The sequence below is a fragment of the Epinephelus fuscoguttatus genome, linkage group LG11 (genome assembly GCF_011397635.1).
Source record: "Epinephelus fuscoguttatus linkage group LG11, E.fuscoguttatus.final_Chr_v1".
NCBI classification, from domain to species: Eukaryota; Metazoa; Chordata; class Actinopteri; order Perciformes; family Serranidae; genus Epinephelus; species Epinephelus fuscoguttatus.
Window position 1 is genome coordinate 14,872,493 of NC_064762.1, and position 25,054 is coordinate 14,897,546.

The 25,054-nt window shown below is 41.0% G+C and overlaps 2 protein-coding genes across 4 annotated transcripts in view; one reads left to right on the plus strand and one right to left on the minus strand.

The window, feature by feature from the left end:
• esrrgb (estrogen-related receptor gamma b) overlaps window positions 1–25,054 on the plus strand; it is a 208,110-nt gene that overhangs the window by 70,139 nt on the left and 112,917 nt on the right. Inside the window, exons 2-3 of one of the 3 annotated variants that reach the window (XM_049589434.1) lie at window positions 901–1,037; window positions 20,424–20,604. The gene's annotated coding sequence lies outside the window, so the exon portion shown is untranslated. Of the gene's footprint in view, window positions 1–111; window positions 1,038–11,317; window positions 11,470–20,423; window positions 20,605–25,054 lie in introns of those variants that run through there. The other 2 variants (XM_049589435.1, XM_049589437.1) reach the window with 2 other exon arrangements.
• On the minus strand, window positions 3,716–22,326 carry LOC125896682 (transforming growth factor beta-3 proprotein-like). Its single transcript, XM_049589439.1, has 7 exons — window positions 21,472–22,326; window positions 13,209–13,372; window positions 7,561–7,690; window positions 7,325–7,432; window positions 6,642–6,807; window positions 6,328–6,481; window positions 3,716–4,663 (listed from the first exon to the last, which is right to left on the minus strand). Exons 1-7 carry the CDS (start codon window positions 21,815–21,817, stop codon window positions 4,505–4,507), a joined length of 1,227 nt encoding a protein of 408 aa, XP_049445396.1. The 5' UTR covers window positions 21,818–22,326; the 3' UTR covers window positions 3,716–4,504.

A 25,054-nucleotide genomic window follows, 5' to 3' on the forward strand; every position in this document is an offset into this window, starting at 1 on the left:
AACAAGTTTTCAGTTTTTAATGTTAGTAATTTATGAATAAACATGCAATGGATTTACTTTTATAATAAACCATTAATTCAGCTTAAATACTCCTAAGAAATAAAACATTTATTTTGGTCCAGATGCTCTGCAACTCTTTCCAAAGGCCAAAGAGTCAATCACAGCGGTTGTCCTGACGAATTAAATGGTGTAATGAAAGTGGCACCAAATGTGAAATATGTTTCTCAGATTTATGTGTGATTTATACAAACCATTTTATGAACAATAAGAAATTAAAGAGATGTCTGCACATTAATATGCACTGAAAATAAGAGTAATTGCCTTTTGCCTGGGAAAGCTGTTAAGCAACAATCCCAGAGAAAGAGAAGTTGAATTTATTACCCTGATAGAAAAAAAGGCCTCTGCATGCGCCTGCAGGAAACAGGTGGGACTGGTGAGATTCAAGCAAGAAAAATTATGTTCATGTGGAACCCAAACATTATGAGAAAATTTTAAATGGCATTTCAACATGGCAGACAGGAGGACCAGTGGGTAAATTCATCATTTCCTAATTTGGAGTTAAATGATTTCACAGATCTATTACATTTGATTATTTAATAAATGTAGTAAATGCAAAGCTGGAGTGATTCTTGAGATTTAAAAAGTGCTCATACAGGGTTTTTTTATGTTGTGTTTTTAATAACAATCATGATCAACAGGTAAATCAAACAATATAACTACCAAAATTATTACCTAAATGTCACCTAAAGGCAAGAGGACACTGACTGGGTGACTGTCATACAGTACAGGGATTCAGAATCGTTCTCCTGACTCAGAGAAACTGAGGTCTAACTGTACATCCAGCCACTGTCATGTAATGACTTTTTCCCCTCCCTCTTTTTTTCTTTTTTGTTCCATTAGGGCTTCACACTGTAAGAGAGCACCAAAACAAACAGAGACGGAGCGGAGGGAATGAAAGACTGCAGTGTTTTTGGAAATGATACAGTCTTGACTACACATGCGATTTCTTGCCAGCTGGCTGGAGTGATCGGTGACAGGTGAGTTGATAGGAGAGTATGATTTTAAGAGAAGTAAACAGCTGCATTTTGTCAATGGTTATTCAGTTAACTGCCAAGAATATGGTTGACTGGTTACACATGTCAGTCCAGAGGTTAATTTTGCTGCTCCTCAGTTAACTGCACTGCGCACCACCCAGGTGTGGTGGGAGCTAGCTGTAGTGGCAATGGTCATTCAGTGATTACCACTAGTAGCGCCATCCCAACCCAACAGTGTTGCTAAGGAAACATTGTACCCCCTTCCTCTTTTTCCCCCAGGTCGCTCCAGTGAGTAAGCGGCTCAGTTTTGAACTGAAAACCCAATTTAGCGTCATTAACTAGCCCTGTTTGCACTGTTAGCAGTGTTAGCACAGCCAGTGGTGTTAGCATTGCTAAACATTCTCTATTATTGCTGGTAGGGATGTCAATGGTTAACTGTTAATCAGTTATGCTGGATTTATACTTCTGCGTTGAATCAATGCCACACCTAGAAACAATAAATTGTAACGACAATAAAGCCTCCACAAAAATAGCATTTTAAGTCTTGGGATTTATCCTGGTTTCAAATGAGCAGAGGTAATCTTTGCTCATTGCTAGGCTAATTTATACAGCTGAATTTTGCAATGTTACCTTTGTTAAATGTTGCTGTTATCCCTGGCCTCATATGAGTAGAAAATGTGCTAAAAAAATTAGCATGTTGTGGGGAAAATTTGTCCAGCAAAAGACAAGTGCTTTGTCTGTGAATGATGTGAGTCATAATAAAATGAAACTGTTTCAATTACGCCACGTTTAACGTGTGTTTTAGGTGTGTTTTGAATCAACTACTCTTTACAGCACTTCACAGAAACCCTACCGCCAACTAGTGTTTTGGAAGTGTGACTGCAGAGTGACACAGACACACCACTGCAAAACTATAAATGCTAACAACGGCACAGGCCACATGCGTAGGCTACATCGTAGGGTCTGCCTCACAAATATAAATTCCCCTTTAATAGGTTAACCGCAAAGAATATTTTTTGACCAATTATGCATGTCGGTCTGTAGGATAATTTCACTGCTCTTCAGTTTACTGCACTGCGAACCCCAAGGATTGGGTGGGAGCTAGCTATAGCAGCAACGCTTACTCAGCCATTACCATTAGCAGCACCTTCCCGACCCAACAGCATTGCTATGGGGACAATGTGCCCACCCTCCAGTTTTCCCCCCATGTCCCTCCAGTGAGTAAGCGGCTCCCTTTTAGCTGAAAATCCTATTAAGCATTGTGAACTAGCTCTGTTAGCACCGTTAGCATGGTCAGCCCAGCTAGTGGCTAGACATTTCATATTATTGTTACTACCTACCTGTTATTCCTGGTAGGGATGTTTATGTTTAACCACAAAGAATATTTTTTTGACCAGTCACGCATATCGGCCTGTAGGTTAATTTTGCTGCTCTTCAGCTTACTACACTGCGCACCAGGGGTTTGGTGGGAACTAGCTAAAACAGCAACGATCGATTGGCCATTACCACTGGTAGCGTCATCCCAACCAAACAGCATCGCTATTGAAACAGTATTGATCTCTCTGGTGTGTAACCGACTTAATTTTGACATGAAAAGCCTTTTTTAGCATTGTTAATTACTGTTAGCTCTGTTAGCACCGTTAGCAGTCTCAGCACAGCTAGTGGCACTGACATAAATGCTAAAGGGCTTTGTGGCTCAAAATGAAGCCGCTTACAGAAGGTTTTGTGGGAAAGCAAAGGTCAGGCACCATGTTTTCACATTTACCAGCAGTTAGCACCAAATGCTATAGGTCCCACCCATCTGAGGTGGTGCGCAGTGCAGAGTGGCTGAAGCTAACGTTAGCTCACCATTGGAGATCGAGGGTGGGCAGCCGGCAATATATTTCTGCATGTTAACACAGCCAGCTGTCTGTCAGCAAAGCCAACGTAACAGAAAATAAAAGGCAACACATTTAAAACACAGAACATTAAAATATCACCACCTCTTAGTGGATAGTGATTTGAAATGTGGTGCTAAAGCTCACTTTGTCAGTGGTGTACCTGACTTTCAGGATAGGCCTCTTTTATTTACTTTATTTTACTTAATTTTGTTTTTTGTTCTTCTTTCTTAAAAATTAACCAGTCAGTACCGGTTAATGGGTGTCAGGCTTTCGAAAGCAAAATAACCAAAACGGCCATGCCTAATTGCTGGAGAAAAGTGCTCTGATTGAACTTTCTGTGAATAGTCACCTTTTAATACAATAAGACTTCAGTCAAACATACACTGGATCACATACAACAGGTCAAAGTCATTTGTACATGGACAAAAAGCTGCATATTCTTTCTAGATCACAAGGAAATGTAACAGTACCCTTAGTTTAATATAAAAGTGTTTCCACCGATGGAGATACACGTCAATTTTTGTCCCGGTAAGTGAAACAATCACTATATGACAAGTTGCATAACAGACCAAATCTGCTATTAATGTAAAAGAAATCCCATAAAAACCTGTTGCGTAACACTTGTTTTTTTTTCCAGTATATTCTTTGATGTCCCAGAAATAATTTGAACCTGTTAGAGATGAGAACTTCCAGTGAATGGCAGTGTGCTCATGGCTTGTTTCCATCACAGTTCTTTGCTTCCATACAGGTCCCCTCCTCCTCTTCTTCTTCTTCTTCCATCCATTCTAATAGATGCACCGCAAAAAAAAAAAAAAAAAAAGGCCATTGCTGCTGGCTGGCCAAAAAGAAAAGCTTGGCTCAACTTCTTTGTTCATTCACTTTCCATTGCAAATCCAGCAGGCATTCTCTCAGCTCTCCTTTTCCCTGACCACAGCTATGGCTTTGGATACAGCAGCGAGTCTGTCCTTTCTCCTTTTGTGTTTGAAGATAATGTCCACTGTTTGAATGGAAGGGAACTTAAGGCAAAGGTAAAATCCAGCCTGAAAGAACTCTTCAACCACAATCTATATTTGTGACTATTAATATTATCATCCTAAGGCTAGAGACAGAAAAGCTGCTCTACTGACAATGTAGAGACTATAACTTTGTGGAATATTTGCTTGAACTCTCAAGCAGAAAACACACCACAAAATATGTTCATTCATTGTCCATGAAGCAGCTCCCATTTTGTCACAGATATATTTGTACATGGCTCTCTGTAATCTAGCTATGGGAGTGTGTTGTCCACCTTTACAAATCTAGAAGAAAATATTATATGAAATTTGTTTTGGGCTTTTTAAAATGAAAATAACTACCTGTCATCCAGAGTGGGAGAGGGGAAAATGATGACCTCAAGTTTTTAAGAAAATCTGCATCCTCAAAAAAAGGTGTGACCTCCAGAGTGGTGTTCAGATCTAAGCCATGAGGCCACAGGGTCTTTGTTTACAGGGTCTTTATTTGTCACAGCTAAGAGTCCAAAAGTCAACGAGCATGGGTTTTTCGTCAGTACCGAGTAAAATCCTGCCGTGCTGCCTCGCCTTTCACGTCCACTCAGCTACACTTGCAAGACTTGACGATCATGTTGGAGAGCTGCTCTACTTTGGGGGTCCGTCCAGAGTAGTAGAGTATAGTGAGGGGCTCCAGGTCTTGGGGGACGCAGCAGGGAGAGGCCGATGCCTCCGGATTCAGAGTGTTGTACAGGCTCAGCAGCTATTGGAAAGCAGACAGGAGAGATTGTATTATAGTCAGTGCCTAATGTCACTGTTCATTTTAGTCAAACCATACAGTTTGATAACGAGGCGTGCCTCCAACTAGAAAACAATGTTTTGATGCATTGGATGTGCTGAATGTGCATATTAAGGCAGTACAGGAGGAGGTGCACATTAATAATCCTCCAGGACTGTAACATGCTCATGTTTAACCCAAACAATGTGTCATGTGACTGCAGTTGGTTCACATCCAGGTCGGAACACGTTCTCACCACAAACGAACTGCACCAGAGTTCGTTTGTAACCAGACTGAGACCACCTCTTCAAGAAAGTCTCTGTCCGGTTGTTTTGGTGCACACCTGAGTGTGATTACTGTGTTCACACCTGCCCAAACGAACCACACTTTGGAGTTAAATGAACTGGAGTTCGATTGAACCAAACCAAACAGGGCAGGTGTGAAAGCACCCTAGGATTCCACTATTTTTCTGAATATGACAGTACTTTAGATTTGATATGGGTCATGCAGCAGCATATTCTGTTTGGCCTTCTTCCAAATGAAGCATTTTTCTAATTAAGACCTGTGGGATATGCCGATATTATTTGGGTTTTAGGAGCTTTCTTAGCAAATGTAGGCTTTACGTCACGTTCAGAAAATGTTCCTCAACTGGGGTTTTTAGTGCACTTTGCAACACATGGCCTTTTGGCTGTTTAAGGGTTGGCTCTGTGCGTTGTCATGGATATGTTGTGCACAAACCAAATAGCCAATAGTTTGCAAGGCTGTGGGGTAGAGATGTGTGCTACAAAGAAAAGCCAACATTTCTGGTTGAAAGGAGAAGCACACCTACTTTTAAACATTATGAGAGACTTGGATATCAACAGGTTTCTGGATATGCGCAAATATAGCAATGACAACCTTCAAGAAGGTGGCTGAAAGAATGAAAGAGAGAGGCTGTGTTCACATGGATGAATAAGTCTGCCATTGGTGGAAAACTTTGAAAAAATGTGTCTGTGCAAAGAAACAAAAAAAAGGCTCCAGGCATTCCACTTTTCCATATTTTGATGAACAACATGTTAGAGCATGTTAATTGGAATATGTATGGCTGCGTGTAAACAGGAATGTTAGTGGATCATTCGCTTTCATTAGCCATGTAAACAGCTTAATAAGAATATTGTCTTTTTCTGAATGAGGGCAAATCCAGAATATTTTGTGCATGTAAATGTTGTAAGTGTAATACTGAGGCACATCATTGAGAACTCATCATGGAGACTTGGTAATGACCAAGAGGAGATTAAGCTCTACACAACGCTATCAGCTCATCTAAAAGTGTTTGCTAGACACACAGTGGTGTTCGAACTCAACCATAAATATAAGGGGTTCAGAAACCAGAACAAAAAAAAGTTAATACTCAGCACATTCAACGGTTTCTATTGGGACTATTTCTTCACTGGAAAGTAGTTCCAAAGTTTTGGTCCCGGTAAGACCTCTAGGTGGAGGCAGAGTTCTCAAGGGTGGATATCTCAAAATCTGGGCAAATAAACCTAGAACTATCAGCATCCCTGTTCCCCACTACAAGTAGATGAGAAATGTTTTTGTGTGATAATTTTCACTGTGGGAAAGTTCTTGCTCTCGGAAACTGTCTTGTTTTCCTGATTGGTGCTTCTTACCGAGCTGTGTGTTGTATCTGAGCTCCTCAGGTAAGGGCAGGGCCCGGAGCAGTAGTTGGCATCGTAACCACTGGGCTCATGGATCCACTTCCAGTCCAAGTCACGCCGGAAATCGATGTGGAGCTTGCGAACACAGCAGCTCTCCTCCGTGTTTCTGTGATGAGAATGCACAACAATAATGTAATTAGTCCCCAGATTAATTATTGTAATAATGCCCCTAATATCTAATATCATCTTGGCCACATGTGTGGGATACAAGATACAGTGTGTTGCAGCAAATGTTTGGGATACTGTGATAACTTTTATAAGCTTACGAGAAACAGTAGTTTGTGTCCAGCGCTCTCTTGCGTCGGCGTGGGGACTGAGTGTCCAGGCGGTGTGGTGGGATCATCATGAGGATGAGGTGAGGCAGGTACTGGTCCTTTTTCTTCTTCAGGTGATCCAGATCCCAGCGACTCTGCTCCTCATCTCCATCCACGCCTTAATCATAGACAGGATGCACTTAAACCAACTATTTAGTGGCTTTTTTCTTGCGTAATTTCCCTCCATCTGAGCATACAATTTGCAATGAAGTTGTCATCCCTGTCATTCTTTTACAGCATACAGAAATGAAAACAAATTTTTCCCAAAAAAGTAGTAAAAACTGCCTTTATGTCAGACACTTTGTCTGTAAAAGCACAAAAACATATTTTTATTCCAAGTTTATTCTTAGTCTCTGATGCAAAAATAGAATCAGGCAACAATATAAAGACAACTGTCAACACTACATCTTATTAAGAAGAAATATACAAATAATCTGGGATTATTTAAGAACAAAAAGCGTATTTAATTAAATAATAAAAAAATAAATCTTGTAAAATGTAAGACTAAAGACCCCATAAATATGCAAAACAACATCTACTGCGTCTAAACTGATAGGAAGGGTGGTAAAATGGAAAGAAAGACATTTACAGATATATAATAAAAGAGCAACTGACAAAATGCTGCTGAGGCCCACCTTTAAACTTCACCTCCAGCACCTCATTCTCATTGTCAATGATGTCACCGTTGGGGTTGAAGGTGTGGCAGGGACAGTGCACACTGATCTCCAGACCCAAATTAGTTGCTGATGACAAACAATCGAAAAGAAAAGAAGTCCAACTCAACAATCTCCCTCTTTGAAATTCAACACCAATACAAACTCAAACATGGGATGATCATTGGGATTAATGACAGCAGTGACCCCAGTCTCACCTCTGTTCAGCAGCCATTCCCGCACTGTCTCAGTCACATCGAAGGAGACCCACTCTGGTGTGCCTTTGGTCAGCACGTTCTTGGCTGCAAGGTAGCGTTGCTTCCTAATGTGTTCGTTTGGCCTCACGATCTGCAAAGCAGTGATAATAAGGGGTCACTCTGAAAAGTTTTTGTCAATACTGAAACAGCTTCAACATGTAGAATAGAGCAAACACAGGACAGGACGCTGGTACAAGAGGAAGCTGTCATTCGTCAAACTCATGATCATTGTTCTGATTATCCAGTAAGATCTTTGATCACTCACATGATAATCATGCTACAAGCTAAGATAATATGATTACTAGAGCAAGCAAACAGATGAAGTGAATACAATTGCAGCAGATGTATGTGGCATAAGACCTCATGTGATTTAGAAACTAGTTCCCCATGTCTGTGTTTTGTGCAGCGGATTCGCAGTCTGTTTTCTACTATACTAATTTACGGACTTTATGTGTCATCCATCTCATCATCTTTTGAGATTTTGCTCTTCTTAAGGATTTCAGCTTGCTCTTTGGAACAAACACACAAATACAAAAGACAACATTGTAAAAGGCCGACAAATAGTCAGAAAGACAAGCATACAGAGTTATTACAAGACTCATCGGTCATTTTGTTGAGGTAAGGATATCAATGGCACTTCTTGTGAATGAGTCTCCATGCTGTGTAGTGAGATGATTCTCCTGCATCCAAAATGCTATCAAACTTTAATTTTTGATTGCCAACACAGCCACCACTGTTACCCACCAGAAAAGAGACAAAGAAGAGGTGTGGAGGAAACAAAAACCTACATATGACCCCAAACAAGCTTGGACTAGCAATCAGGCAATTCTGGAAAATGCCAGATGTGCTGGCCTAACATGTGGGCCACAAGGCTACCACCAGCAATGTTGGAAAAAATAACTGCAGGAGGAAAAAAGAAAAAAGACTTGCCAGCTGAGGCCCAATTGATGTTGGAACAGGCCATCTGATTAGGGGTTACATGGTCCCAAAATTGTCAATAGCCGACCTGTGCTGTTACGCAGGTGCAGTGGTTGAGTGGATCAGTCCGTTATGTAAAGGTGGGGGGAATTACGGGGTAGTGGATAGCAAAAGTGCCAGTCCAGATAAAAATGGCCGGTGCCAAATTTTGGTCCCAGTACAACCTTGATCCCAAATCACAATCAAGATGCTGATTTGCTCAGCACATGATCTCTGTGCTTTGTAAAATACATCAGGCAACTTGTGGTGGAACTTTTACTTGACAAATTACAGAAATGACAGATTCACACGGGATTAGGATCACAGACAAACTCTGCAACTGTTACGAAAATTACTAGAGGTCCCCAGGTAAATCTAGTCCCGTGCCAATAGTGCCTCTACAGCCATGCTAGCCACTTTGTGAGGCTGTGTAGACGATGCTTTGAGGTAAATGCTAATGTAAGCCTGCTAACATGCTCACAGTGATAATGCTAACATGTTGATGTTAAGCAGGTACAATGTTTAGCATGTTAACCATCTTAGTTTAGCATGTTAGCATCAACCAACAGACATTGCTGTCCCCTGAGCTAAAAATGTGGGTTAGTGTGGATAAAGAGGCGATTTTTGTTGTGTCTTTTATATATTATTGATTTTCATGTAGTTTTTGGTGCATTACAAAATGTGTGTCTGTCTTTTTTAGTTTTTAATAGCAACTTGCATCCAAAATGTGTCATAACCACCAACTACTGCATTTAAATAAAGTCTCCACTCACTAAATAAAATAATAAAAATAAGCCTTTTGCACCCGTTCACACTCTGCTGTAAGGTTTGTATTCTCCAGGTGTTTCAGGGAGCCTAAAAGCTTCTCTGAAATGCTGTTGCACACCTAGTCCAGAAACCCTCACAACACCCAGAAATCTCCTCGCTGCGTCTATAATTATGTCAATTTTCTCAGATTTCCATTCTACTCCAGCGGTACACTTAATTACCGTTGCCACGAAAGCCAAAAACTTTACCTGATCCGTACAAAAGCAAAATTCCTCATGCTTCCTGACTGATTCTTGTCTCACACTTTACCATATCCACTTCATGCTTATGTCTTATTTTAAGCTCTAACCCTGACTATTTCTGCCTCTCTTTGGATAGTTAGCCTCCAATGCTGCATGATTACCTTTGAAGGGACACTCTGCTTCATTACAGTCTCCCTCACATTTACTCTCCCCACATTTGCCACATGTGGCAAAACACACACAAACAGACTGTGCACTAACTTCACTAACCAGCAGTTCTTACACTGCAGCATTTTGGGGACACAGATCTCGTCCTTACTGGTCCAGGAACACTCTATCCGACAATTACTCCAAATCAATGTGAGTCCTAAGAGATTTAGTCTCATACTTTTTATTAATTATTTGTCAAACCTCTTCATTCTAAATTTGTCTGTCACCCCTTTAAACTCTTTAAATCTCTTTGCCACCACTCTGCGTGAAACTCCCTCAACTACACCTTTTATTGGAGCTTTCTTGCTGAGTGGAAAACATGCTACTGGGTACACGTCCATCTGAAACCCTCAAACTGAAGTTTTCAGTGATTTTTCCGTCCGAGTCTTTGACATGCATTTAATGACTATCAAGCCAGACCGTTTTAAATCAATCAGCAGAACCTCTACCACTTCCTTCTTTGTCCATTTTGCCACACAGTTTTTTCTGACAAAGCTCCACATCCTTGTCCTTCAATCAAACATCAAACCAGTCCAGCCATGCATGTTTCTTTCTCCTGTTAACTCTCATACAAGGACCCTAATATTCCACTTATAGTCAGAATTATTGCCCAATCAGAGTAAAAATGCTTAATGTAACCACCTCAATTGGAAGAGACTGGTCTTATCGGACGGACCTTTGAATTAAGTTGACAGGGATGGTGTAAACTTTTGATAAACAGTTCAATAGAAAATATTAACAACTAATAACCATGTTAACGCTTTGTCCATTGTCTCTCTGTGGTTTAAAAAGATATGTTATTTCTGTGCACATTTGTCCCACATTAGGTGACATAGCTGGTGTGTGCGAGGACATGCCGCATATTTGCGTCAGATTAGATCCTTCATGGCGGGTAGAATCACTCCCCATCAAGTCAAAAAAGTTATATTCTGATTAAATGCTTTGGGTCGACTTTATTTAGCAGCCATATAAGTCACATGAGAATCTATAATCAGAATGTCTTCTGTCTGGTTGAAGAAATATTGTCCATGTAACCACAGCTATTGACTCGATGAATTCACTTTGGTTTTCTTTCTCTTCTCTGAGCTTCTAAATTCAAAATTCTCAGCCTCCATTCCCCTTTTTACTTCCTCCTCATTTTATCTCCTCCCTCAGGTCCGACCATCTGCCCTTCCTCTACTAGAGCCAAAGACCCGAGCACCATAAATAAGTGTTGGTAGAGGTCTGTGTTTAAATTCTGAATTGTTGAAAGGACCATGTTACACTCACAGGTGATTTCACTTATTTTGGCTGATTAGACCTGTTCTCAGGACTGTGAGCAAGTTTAGACAGAGCTTGATTGACTTTTCCCTCACTCAATTGCTGCACCTGATTAGGGCGGGACAGGTTACACCTCTATGCTTCTAATTGGTTCATGGAGTCAGGTGACATCACACACTCCACACCTTCAATCAGAGCAGAGGACTATTTAGCCAAAATAATGCAAAACACCTGGGAGGTGTGCAGAGCCTTTTTCTGTTCTTCAGCCTTTTGGGGAAAAGACACCACAGAAAGCTGACAGACTGCCTGACTTAGCATAACAGTTACATGTCAGCATGTTAGGAAACTACTGCCTGATTGTATGTACACTTCCAGAAGACATGGAGCAACTTAAGCATTCAATTGGAGCCATGTTTGTGTCCACCTGATAAATGTAAGTCCACTATTCACTCTTCTTTTAGCTCGGTTTTTCCCTTCTGAGGGAAATTTTTGGCTCGTTAGCTTGAAAGCTGTTTAACTTTATTTACTAGCTAACGTTAGCTAACTAGCTGCTAGCTTTGTCTGTACTGTATGTTGTTTTTTTGGCCAGGTAGGTCATAGTTAGTTTATCAAAGCTTGTTTGCCGAAAATAGCCAACCTCTGTTGGTGGAAACACAGTTACCAAGAGCAGTGAAATTCAGTTTTACTATAAATTTCTATGCCGCAAGACCAAAACAATAACCTAAAAGTTTATGTTGTGTAGAGCTGCAGAAGTTTATAGCTTTTGATTGAAAACAATCTTGGTGGTTGTTCTGTGTGTTTAGTGGGGGAATGTAGCATCTGAAAGTAGCACTAACACCAAGTTACAGGTGTAACCCCTGACCTATCTCTCAAGTCGTCCTTTAGCATATATCTGGAGTAAAACAGAGCACATTTATGCCTCCCTTGTTTTGGGAAGACAGTATGAACAAGTACAGATGCAAAAGAAGAGTTTAATTTTTTCTCTTCGACTGCAATGTATTACCCCATGTTTAAAACTGGCCATGAAAATGTTTTGCATCGGTACAATGAGAGCACTTGCCCCTGCTGCTCCCCAGTGTAACATTGGACACCAGATATTTGTGCTTACTAGCTAGCTACCAATCAGTCTTCTATGAAATGTGATTTTGGCATGTATTTAAGCCCAAAATTTGGTAGTTAATGTTGGCAGTTGCCTGTTCTGAGTTTCGTAATATAGTCCATTTTGTTTTATCGTGACCAGAGTATCTGTATATGGTTGTAATCTTTTATTTATTTATTTGGGCAATTATACTTTTATTGGATCGCTAGTTCCAAGGACACTCCCACAGAATAACAGGGACCAAATGATTTTGACTTTAACTTAGTGTAGAAGTGTGTTGCATCATTTCATTTCGCAGCAGATCAAAGCCTTTTTAAAACAGTTTAATAAACTTTGCATGCTGTTTTAAGAACTAAATGTTAAAGGTATGCTATGCAGGAATTGTGGGTTACCGTTTGTCAACAGTAGTGTGAGTAAAAGTGAGAGCTAGAACCAGATTCACGCTGTTTTGCCTTGCTATATTTGTGTTGTTTTCTGCGCTATGTCTGCAGTTGTCTTGGATTCGTGCTGCTTATGGTCTGGCACCTGGTTGCTACCTTTTCATACCATCCCAACCTCATCTGCAGGCTGTGCACAGAAATGTCTCCAGTACAACAAAATGAGAAGAAAATACAAAAATACAGGTCTTGGCAGATAAATACATTGCCACACACACCTAGTGGGTCATAGGTGATGATTGAGAGAGTTTACTTCTGTATGTGTCTATACATTTTTCTTTTTAGGAAAATCCTGCACAGTATACCTCAAAGACCTCGACATAACCAAAATGATACTGTATTAGATCTGGGCTGCAGTACTCCTGTCCCGGTTCTACTAACATTTTGCAGGCCTGTCGAGCTTTGGCTGTTACCCATGCCTGTAACCACAATCTGGTTATTGTTGGCTCTCATTGTCAATAAGGGCCAGAAATCATGTGGTTCTGAACAACTAACCAGCTTATGTAAGATACATTCTTCACAGACTAGGACTGAACCCTCTAGTAAGAAAGATTAATTTCAGAAAAGAGACTGTGCCTTGACTGTGAGTTTTGCCTGATTTCGGTAGAAGGACAAGAAAACGGTACCTTTACGCACCTGGTAGAGCTCAATCCGCTGTTCATTCCTCTTGGAACTTGAGTTTGGCACCCTCAGAGCTCGAAACTCTGCTCTGAAGAGGTTGGTTGAGTTCCTTTCCATGGCGGAGACGTTGAAGCGGAAAACCTTGGAGGTGATGCCTTTTGGGCAGTAGAGCAGATCGTCTGGAACACAGAGAATTAAATAAAGGTTTTGTGAGAGAACAGGCTTGGAAATTCTTATCAAGGTCTAATGCAATGCAGGCAGTTCATGTCCGAACACAGACCTCGAATGCTTCATGACCTCTGGAAAACATAATCGCAGATACTTGCATCGTGATATCTTTTATATGAGTGCACCAGTTCTCACAACAGACTTTTGACTCATCGTAGTAGGAGAAGCACAGGTGTTACTAATAACATTTTCTCCTTTCGTAAGAAGTCACAAAGAAATAACTTATCCTTAGGAACAAGGTGTTGCCACTATAAAATAAGCAACACTCGTGTCTGCAGTCGACATTAGAAGCTGTGAATGTACATTTAAAAAGTTAATAATAGGGCTGCAACTAAAGATTATTTCATAACTGACTGATCTGCCAAGTATTGTCTCATATGTTATAGACTTGCTTTGTAAATCGACCTGCACTTGTGTAGCACCTTTCTGGTCTTTCGCCCACTCAAAGCACAATTTCACCCACTCACCCACACATTCATACACTGGTAGCTGGGGCTACCATACAAGCTACTGGGCTGATCATTCATACGCAGTCACACTAGAAACTTTGGGTTCAGTATCTTGCCTAAGGATAGCTTGACATGCGGACTGGACGAGCTGGGGATCAAACTTCCAATCTTCCGATTAATGGACGATCCGTTCTACCTCCTGAGCCACAGTCAAAACAAAGTGACAGAATGTCTATCCTATCTTTCCAAAGCCCAAGATAATTTCATCGATTGTGTTTTTCAACACACTGTCACTCCCAACTAGTCAAAGACCAGTTGGTCAGTTGCCTTATGTGTCAAACTATGATGCTATAGATACCCCTACAGCATCAGCTTTTAATGCTCAGGGATGGCATGTTAACTTACGCTTGTTGCATGCACTGTGTCATTTCAAAATTAATTTATGTTTTCATGAGAAATTTACAGTCTCTGCTTGTTAACCAAAAATAACCGTAGAACATGGGTACAAAACCTCTGCCTTAGGTTTACTTCTTTAGGTTTAGGCAACAAAAGAACATGGTTAGGCTTTAAAAAAAAAAATCATGGTTCGTCTTTAAATAAATATATTTGCTACGAACATAATGAAAGTCACGTAATATACATTACATAACGTCCCTTGCATATTATGCTACACATACTAGCACAAATTACTCGACTGACTTTTGGTTTCACACAGGAAACAAACAGTGGCCTCCCAGGTGAAAGTCCGGAGTTCATTTGAGCCATTCACCTCCCCTCCTGCCTGCCCATGTGGATGTTCTCGCTCTTTATACTGCTACAATTGCTCGTAGCATCAAAAAAAACGTTGCCACCTGATGGATCTCATATGGCTGTTCTAAGGGGTGCCACTGTGTGTTGTTATCTGACTCTAAGGGCTGCTGACCAACTGTTGGTCTGATGAAACCGACCCAGTGTCACTCCCATCTCGTGGATTACCAACACTCTAAAGCTGAAGAAAGACAACAAAAGCAGCAAATCCTCACATTTAAGAAGCTGAAACTTGTGAATGTAGGCATTTTTGCTTGAAAAATTACAATTAATTGGTCATCCAAATATTTGTTGATTATTTTAGTCTTGATCAACCTATTGCTTAATTGACCACTAGTTTCAGCTCTGTGTCATAACACTCACTGTTTAAGTCTTTATCCATCAAAACAGTTTTGACAAATCTGGCTGAGTGAGGGAGGAGTGGTGTTTCTTTGGATCAAACTTGTATCCACTTGATGCCAGAGTAATTTCACTTGTGCTCCAAAGAGGTACAGTGCTTTGTTGACTGAGTTGGCAGCAAATCTAAAAATGTAAAACTCTAGATTGCAAAGCAGTGTGTACTTTTTCCAATTTTGACATATCATGTTGCTTCAGAAATAAAGCAATACTTTATTATGAATATTTAATGGCATGGACTTACAGTAAATGTGTTTTTTATATGCTAGGAACCCATTCACACCTATAATATGGTCTTGGTTTGACTCTTTTATGGCTGGCACGGGGTTTATCAGCCCACAGTGTATGATTAGTGTGGTTGCCTGCCTTATCTAAATTCCTCAGTGTTTCTCTGACACGTTTTGTCTATATTTGGTGGAAATGAAAATGGTGTAATTGAAATGGCAATATTATTGAGCTTAGCATGACTTCATCACCCTGGTATCTGCGTATCAAAAACCCTGCTATCCTCGGTCCCACTGACAACTTTTTGGACCCAGACCCCTTTCTGACCATGATGACTTCTCCACAACCCAACCTCAGTCATTGACATATGCCAGATTCTGAATGCGTACCATGCTATAAAAGGAAATCTTTCCGATGATTACAGTCCAGCCTCTCAATGTAGTAAATTGCCAGTCTTCCAGCAGCTTTCTGCTTCATTTGCACCTGTCACGGATTTGTGTTGGTTCACAGAGCTGCCTCAGATCCACCAAAGGTCAACAGTTTACCTTCACAAACCATCAAAAAGGGAGCGTGTGTTTGCCCACATTGACCGATGGAAAGTGAGTGATGTCACTGTCAAAGAGTCAAAACTTTATTCCACAAAGCTACACCTCTGGTCCTCTTATAACACGAAGCACAACACACTAAGGTAGCCTTGTCCTCATAATACTGGTTTCACTCACAGTCTACTGTTTCTGCTGGATCTTAAAGGAATAGTTCAACATTTTGGGGAATGCACGTATATGCTTTCTTGCCAGGAGTTAGAAGAGAACATTAATATCATTCATGGTTGTACGATAAATGGGAAGCTACAGCCATTAGCCAGTTAGCTTAGCTTAATGCAAAGACTGGGATCAGGAGGAAATGGCTAGCCTGGCTCTCTCCGAAGGTAACAAAATCAGTCTGTCTGCGCCTGATAGGGACAAATGCCTTTTAAACTATCCTTTGCATTTGGCAAAGAAGGCTCAGGCTAAATTTACATGCATCTTTCACGAAACAAGGTCATTCCTGAAGTGGCATTATCATCTCTAATCTCAAGTAGAGACCATAACCTAAATGTCAATTTGAAAGCTGAAAAAGCAAACTGCTAATTAGAGAATATCTCTGACAGCATAAGTTGTTGCAGCAGGTTCCCCTAAAACGATATGTTTACGTTCAAGTAACAAAGCTCTATATCGGTCGTAGTAATTATGACAGGAGCAAAGCAGGAAGTAGTGTGACTGTATATTGGCAATAATGATTGTGTAGTGGATGGGCGAACAAAACCCAACCCAGTCCCCAGAATAAATGTTGGCATTGTGTGTTTTTGCAAACCATGGATGTGTGACAGTTGCATGATATGTAGCAAATATGTTGAAACTTTACGTTTCAATCCGAACTATAACACTTTAGAAACATTGATATGATACATACATATAATTTAGCCACGGTTTGCAGAAACATACAATGCCAATATTTTGTTGCTGCAACTGGGCTACAAGACTGGTGATGGCCATTGTTTCTTTAAAAGCATGACCCGGGTCATTCCCTTACTTTGACAAACTGTTATTATGACACCATGACAACCAGGCTTCCCTAGCCTTAATGAAGTAGTCATTCTAACCCAAACCATGATCTTTTCCAAAACCTAACCAAGTTGAGTTTGTGCCTGAACCAAACCCAAACCTTAACAACAGTGTTGTCACGTCATAAAATGGATTTATTTTCAACTGTGATTTGTAGGATTTGGAGACAACTTGTGAAGTCGTGCTGAAGACTTGTTGAAGGGAAATTTGACACGTCTTCTGAAAAGTACTATAAAGGGGCTTTGGATCAGTCACCATCCGTCCATTTCAGACACACCACTTAATTGATTTTGACAGATTGTGAAGAAATTTGATTTTGACAGATTGTGAAAAAATTTGATTTTGACAGATTGTGAAGAAATTACACACAAAGTGCATCATTTGTGTGGGAGCTGTTGATGAGAGGACTGAAAGCAGCACAAGAAAAAATGTGTATATGAAATACACCTATTATTCAATACTGTAAAGTAGGGCTATAATAGGCTAGCTTCCCATCCACACCAATTCAAATATATCTATAGATAGTGTTACAGTGTCAGATATTCATATTAAAACGTGGCCAAACTTCCAAATAATCCCAGTAAGCAAATATCTCAGGCTTCAGACAGTTCTGAATACTCTGTTTACAAAAGTTTTTTCTACTCTGGTGACAGTATGATGTCAAAATGTGCTGGATTCCTTTATATGGTAATCTGCTCAAGGTACGCTAGTGCAAGTGTTTACATGTAGCCTACAGTGCTACATGAAGCTAGACGTCAGGGAAACATGCATACTTGGTTGCTGATGTTGTTCATTTCTTCCAGTTTTTGATCATACTCCATGTCAGGTTGTGTATAGAAGCTTTTATCAGTGATTTTTCACAGTAAAAAGTAGGGATGCACGATAATGGATTTTTTTTTTCCAATATCCGATAGGCCGATATGTAGCTGCTCATTTGACCTATAACCACTACCAATTTTGATATATCCACTTTTATCCCTGCCTAATTTTAGTGATCAGCAAGTCTCCTCTGTAGTAGAATTGTCATAATATGTGTGCATTCTCTTATTGTGATGGCCCACCAGCAGATGGAGACATGAAATACAATACTTTTCAGTGTATGTAATATTCATTCATTGTGCAAAGAAAGAAAAAACATGTTGGCCGATATTGGCCATTACAAATGACGTACTAATGTTATTGTGGATCCCTAGCCAGACTAGTTTCACATAGCAATGTGAATTTGAAAATAATAACATCTGAAACAGGCGGCCAACACAGGCTTATACCCACAGTCTACATTGTGTTAGCCTGACCACAACGCCATTGACAGGCAACCAAATGAAATGCACTGTTACCTTGAATGCTAAGCTTGCTAGCTAGCTTCTACAATGCTCATTATTTTCTTACATCCCCAGTAAAAATTGCCGTTACAGTCATTGCCCTGCTGCACTGACAGTGCAGAAACACACAGAGATACGCAAGACCCAGAAACAATGATTAATCAGAGTAGACTGGGCTTTTTTGGGATGGGGGGTTCAAAGAGACGGCTGCTAAAATGAACCATTTCACATAGAAGGTGAATACAGGTGTTCCAGGAGAGACAGTGTGAGGAACATTGAGCATTTTTTGAATATTAAAGCATGTATACATGTTTGTTTATTCATTTTCCGTAACTGCTTATCCTGTTGGGGGTCGCAGAGATGCTGGAGCCTATCCCAGACATTGGGCGAGAGGCGGAGTACACCCTGGACAGGTCACCAGACTATCACAGGGCTGACACATAGAGACAGACAACCATTCACACTCACATTCACACCTACGGATAATTCATAGTCACCAATTAACCTGCATGTCTTTGGACTGAGGGAGGAAGCTGGAGTACCCACGCTAACACAGGGAGAACATGAAAATTCGGCACTCAGCCCGGGATCAAACTATGAACCCTCTTGATATGAGGTGACAATGCTAACCACTGCGCCACCATACCGCCATGTATACATGTCCTAGTTGAAACCAAAAATACAAATATGAATGTTAAAATGTGTATAATAGGTCTTTCCTAAGTAAAACTCATATATGCTTTGAATTTTGATTGGAAAGGTTCAACGTTTAAAACCTTAATTACTTCCTGTTAAAGTGCAAACCTGATAAGATGCAGACTATTTAAAAAGTCACATGATATCTGTATTATATCCATAATATACTGTGTTAATGTGCTGGTCTCTGTCATTTAACTGCCAGAGTAGAATCGGAGTTCAGCGCAGTGAATCTATAAAATTCTTCACCTTGCCTGCTCCACCATATGAAAATCCCATTAACTAGTCTGAGAGCACGCTCGGTATATGCATGTGGACGTACAGGGTATTGACAAAATGCATATTTCCAAGTATGAGATCATTTTGGACACACACAAAAAATACTCCGCCATGCCATTACCACAGTTTAGGGATTGAGTAAAAAGTAAGAATTGGAGAATATTACAGGCTTGTCGACATTTTAAGTATCTGAGAAGTCGAGAGGTTGACTGGTGCACGTATATCAGTTCAGCACTGATGCTGTTATTCTGACACTCAGCCTTTTTCACTTCAGCTGATCACATCAAAATCAGGCACAAAGACAATACCATTAATAAACTATGATCTTTAACCCAACTGTAAGGAAAAAGTACATGTATGTAAATATGTCTTGCATCATAAAGCCCATCTGTGGCTCTGAAACCACCCCACCAACTCGAGGCACCTACTGCCTGGCGTTTTTGTCAAAACCATTTTTGCGAGATTCAAAACAGAACATTGCTGAGGGAAAATAGGTCTTTTGAGAAACACCTGTTGATTTCAAAGGGACTGTGATGCAATGGTCTTGGCTTTGCTCTAGACCATGAGGCCCTCTCTGGCTCTTACACACGCACAGCATTTATCCTATTCTACTTTCTCAGTAATCCAAACTCAGCCGGACCACATGCTGCATGAATCTCCCTCAAGTGCTGACACATGTCCCTCTCAGCACAGGTTTTCCACTTCCAGTTCAGGGCTTTTATTTCTATAGAGGAAACAGTTGTGCCAAATAGAGGTTTAGCACAAATTACTTGGAGTGAGAACAATGTGGGCTTGACAGGCCTTCGTTGATAATCTCAACAAATATTTCACGAGCAAAATAAAACCCATTATTAACCGAGCGGTGAAATGAACGTTACCTAGAGGCAATAAAATGACGGCACACTGGAATCATTCAGGTTTAAGAGGATGGATGCTGGCTCAGTTTCACACTCAATTTAGCAACCTGAGCAGTGCAGTAAGTGATCTCATGCTCGTGGGCCACCCGTGTGGGTAATTCACCGGCCAAGACAGGAAGTGGGGGGTCACTCCAAGCTCCATGTCAATGCGGAGGTGGTTGGTAGTGATGTGCGGGACCCCCACTCCTGCTGCACAGACAGGGGCAGAGAGAGAGGGATGCCTCTAACCAGACTAACGGGGAGGTCCTTCCATCATCTAACTTTTCCTGTCCACCTCTGTTAACTTTTCCTACTCCTTCTCCTAAAGGCATCCCCATCCGCCTCGCCTGGGCAGATGTCCCTCTCATTTGGGCCTGACTGGAAAGGAAGTGGGAACATCTGGGGAGAAGGACAGAATCCATGGAGGAAAAAAAACAAGAGGAGGAAGAGTGGAGTCAGGAGTAGGAGGAGAGCGACTTTCCTGGAACACTGGTGCAGGGTTAAAACAGGTTGGTGAGCACTACAAGCGCACATCAATCTCACCTAAAGAGCTCTAACACTCTTTTTGAGAGAATGTTAGTCCACAATATTTTCATTTAAGCTCCCCCCAACGCCCCCACCCGACCTCAAAAATGTGTTTCGCTTGTTGTTTTTCCACTTGAACGTGCCGAATGATGTGTGCTGCTTTCACATTCATCAAATCTGAGTTTAACACGTGTACCTACAGGATGATTAGTGACATCACAACAAGGCTGGACATCCATGTGCTCCAGTATGCAACTCACACAAGTCAGACGTGGAAACTTGAAGCCTCCAGCACACACATACTGAGAATGGACTTTGCTAGAGCTCTGTGTATGGACTGTGTAGATGTAGGAACTGTATGTATAACTTTTTTGGATTTTTTAACGGCATGTACCCAAGACAAATTACCTTTGGGACAATAAAGTGTATCTCATCTTATCTTATCTTACCCTGAAGTAGCAAACATATTTTGTCAACTTTTGAAATGAACACTATTCACATGTTTAAAAAAAAAAAAAAAAAAAAAAAAGTCTGGATATTTCTTTTAATTGTACGTTTTTTAATAGGTATTTGAACTTTTTGGTGTGAAAACCATATTAGTTTTTATATTTCTTAAAAGTTGGCTCTTTAATGAGCAGCAGACCTAAAACTCGGTGACAGTTGCTGAACTACAAGCTATAAATACTGTAGATATTTATCAATGACATAAGAGTAGAGCTGAGTTTTGGTGCGTCTGGCTGGCACAAGCTTTAGGCGTCCACTCTTCATTTGGTGCGTAATTACGCACGGAGCCGTTAATTGCTGGCATCAGAACAAGGTGTGAAAGCTACCTAAAGAACTGTAATACTTACTGCTCTCTGGCGGCCCGTAGACCATGTTGAATTTGTATATCTCCTTGGCATAGTACTCTGTCTCTGTGTTGTCCTGACCGCAACTTTGCTGCCGATCCCTCCTGAGCTCCTCCAGTAGCTCCTTGGTGCTGTTGTACAGAGCCTGGATTTGATACGGGATCTTACTGGGTCCGAGCGAGTCCGGAGGACTCGTGAGTCGGAGTTTGCTCAAAATCTGACCCCGTATCGCCTCGACCCTCTTCCTCTTCACATGGTCGATATCCACGGTGGCACAAGTGGACAGGGACGAGCTCAGAGTCGCGCAGTTGAGGAGGAGGACAAACAGTAAAGCCTTACCCAAATGCATCTTTCTCTCTGCATTTGCTTCGCTCGGTAGTTGAGAAACGTTGCAGATTCACAAGCGAGGACTGCCAAGGTCAGTGTCAATCAGCCGTCAAGTCACACTGATGAGCCCTGCTGGTGTTTGTGTCAGCCTCCTGTGGGAACTAATGATGGAAAACTCCTCGCTTAATGCCTTTTCTCGTGGCAGTCCCTTTTGTTATGAGCAGAAATCCAAGTGTGTGTTCGCCCATTAGACACAACTCAGCTCAAAAGTCCCGAGCAGCAGAAACTATCCCGCATGTATGACATTTATCCAGCTCTGGAGAATCAAACACACTTTTCTTTTGCATTCTCGTGCTCAGTCCAGAAGGTTGAACTCGTCCCACAGCTTGTCATGTGTCTCCTGTTTTTCTGTCATCTAAATGTGCTGCCTCTGTATTGTCTGTGCGGAGGCAGACCGCAAGCTGTCAGGTTAACGAGGTATATGCGACTTTGAGCGGTCGGTATGGCCTCACGTGTTTTATACCACTAGTTTCTGACGTTTGATGGAGGAGGGACCGCAGACACCCGGGAGAGCCCGGAGCATAACAGCGCTCAGTGCGCTGCAGCGGACACCTACTGAAGCATAATAAACATGGAAAACACTCCGCTGTTTTATTCTCTGACCACTTCGTGTCAGTCTTATGAGCAGTTATATGGAGATGGAAAGTTTGGCTGTCACATTCTCGCCATTTTATCCTTATGAAGGCATGTGAGGAAGGGCTAAACGTGGTTTTAGAAGTCCTTTTTTAATGTTTTTAATATCAATAGTGATCTTACAGCGATCTCAGCTCAGTTGGTGTGTCCTCTGGTTGTCTACCATACTGTAGCCCTTGTCGTGCACCCTCTAGTGGCAAATAGTGGTACTACCAGTCGCCTACCTCATCTGACAGTGTCTGAGATGAAGAAATTCTCCTCTGTTACATTCCTCCCTGACTCACTGAATATTCATGCACTTTTGAAATGACATGATGTTGTTGAGATGTTTTTCCTTTTCTAAAACATAAAAGCTCCAAGTTGGCTTTTGAGTGACCTACCAAAGGCTGATTCAAGACACAACAGTCAGATCTGAGTCTAGGACTTGAAATATTAAGTCAGAAGTTTATACATTATTGCTTTGTTTGATTTTAATCTTAAAAAGTGCCTTAAACTTGACTTGGACAAAAATGAGTTTCAAGGTCCAGCATGTAGGATTTAGGGGGATATATTTGCAGAAACTGAATAAATGTAGTATCTTATTTTGTCTGTAATCACCCAAAAATATGAATTATTGTGTTTTTGTTACCTTAGAATGAGCTATTTATATCTACACAGGGAGCAGGTCGTCGTCCACAGAGTCCACCATGTTGCACCGCCATGTTTCTACAGAAAGCCCCTCTGTTACGACAGGGTGTTTTTTTAAATGTGAAACTGCCTATAATGTTTTTACAGGTTTAAATCAGTGGGTCATTTTATGTTGGTGAGGAAGAGACCTCTGCAGATAATTTGGCTCCTGATAAAAAGTTCCTGAACAATGAACACTAAGGAAATTCTAACCGGGAGCTCACTCTTGGCACATTGGAGGAATTTCGCCTGGTTGCAGTCTGCAAACATCACTGCTAGATGCCACTAAATCCTACGTACTTTTCCTTTAATAAACATTAAAATGGCATTTGGACAATAAAAGAAGCTAGAACAAGTAAATAGGTATCTCAAAATGACCCAAAAAAAAGCATTGAAAGACAGTGAAGGACACTGAAGGAATTCTAACCGGGAGAAGTTTCAGCTGGTTGCAATCTGCAGTCCTCAGCACTTGATGCCGCTAAAGCCCCTTAAATTTTACACACTGGACCTTTAAAATTGACAAACAAATAAAAAATAATTCTTCCTTACATATTTTGAATAGATCACAATCCACTTAATATTTGAAAAACTTTCAAGGGCAGTGTGGATTTAGTGGCATCTAGCGGTGAGGACTGCTGATTGTAACCAAATGAAACTTCTTCCAGGTGCCCAGTGTGATGCTGTTCATGTCTACACAGGGAGTCGGTCCTCGTCCACGGAGTCCGCCATGTTGCACCGCCATGTTTCTACAGTGTCCCAGAATGGACAACCAAATACTGGCTTTAGATAGGGCCATTTTCATGTCGGCCACCAAAGTTGGAAGCCCCTCTGTGACAAGAGCATCAAAAAACACAGATTTTTTTAATGTGAAACCTTATTCAGTGTTTATTCCAGTTAAAATCACTGGGTCTGTTTGTTTCGGAGAGGATGATACCTCTGCGGATAATTTAGCTCACGATAAAACAACCTCCTGAATGTCTAGTTCAGAAATAGGGTAAGCACCTATTGGCAGGTGCTGGGCAATCGGCCTGTTTGCAAGGTACTAAACGGTGCAGGGGAAACACTGTTTGGTAACGTGAAACTGCTTTATTCAGTGTTTTTACCTGTTTAAATCACCTGGTACGTTTGTGTTAGAGAGGAAGAGACCTCTGTGGATAATTCGGCTCCTGGTAAAAACCTCCTGAACAATGAACATGGAAGGAATTCTAACCAGGAGAAGTTTGCGGCTGTTTGCAATCTATAATCATCACTGCTAGATGCCATTGAATCCCCCTACACCCCCCTAAATCTTACACACTGTTCCTTTAAAACAATTATTTTGTCTCTGTGGTATCAAACATAAGAAAGGCAATCAACTGGGCTTTTAGGCTTCACACATAAAAATTCCACAAAGATCAGTTCTGATAGTGCACAGTTAAGTCCTTTGTGTGCTCGTCTTCTGCTGGAGCCCTCTTACAAAGACCCACACAATACAGGACAAGCTCTCAAATTACAGAAATCCTTTCAGACACTGTCTGGCAACATGATTGCATTACTGTTCAAAAGAACCAGAGTTTCTTCTCTGTGGGTGCAGATTTTCCCATGCCCTCAGCAAACCACCATCCACACAAAATTCATTTTTATGCTCTGATGTCTGAAGGTTTATTTGCAGGCCCCTCAGTTATTTTATCTTTTTGATTTTTTTCCCTTCCACAGTCTGTTTTATCTCTATTCATAGAGCATATCCACATTCTCAGACCTATTTTAGGTCAAAGCTCACTCAACCACTGGAGGCCCCGTACCCAAACATGGGGTCTGGTATTTCACTATGTTGCTTTTGCCCACCAGTTTGCATAGCAAGAATTATTTCGTAGAATGTCCAAACTTGGTAAATATTTGGCTTTGAATCATGTGCCCAGGT

Coding starts and splice junctions, on each gene's coding strand:
- LOC125896682 (XM_049589439.1), bottom strand. CDS start 21,817: ATGCATTTGGGTAAGGCTTTACTGTTTGTCCTCCTCCTCAACTGCGCG. Junction 7,433..7,560: donor GGAATGGCTGCTGAACAGAG/GTGAGACTGGGG, acceptor GTTTGTCATCAG/CAACTAATTTGGGTCTGGAG. Junction 4,664..6,327: donor CAGATACAACACACAGCTCG/GTAAGAAGCACC, acceptor GCTTTCCAATAG/CTGCTGAGCCTGTACAACAC.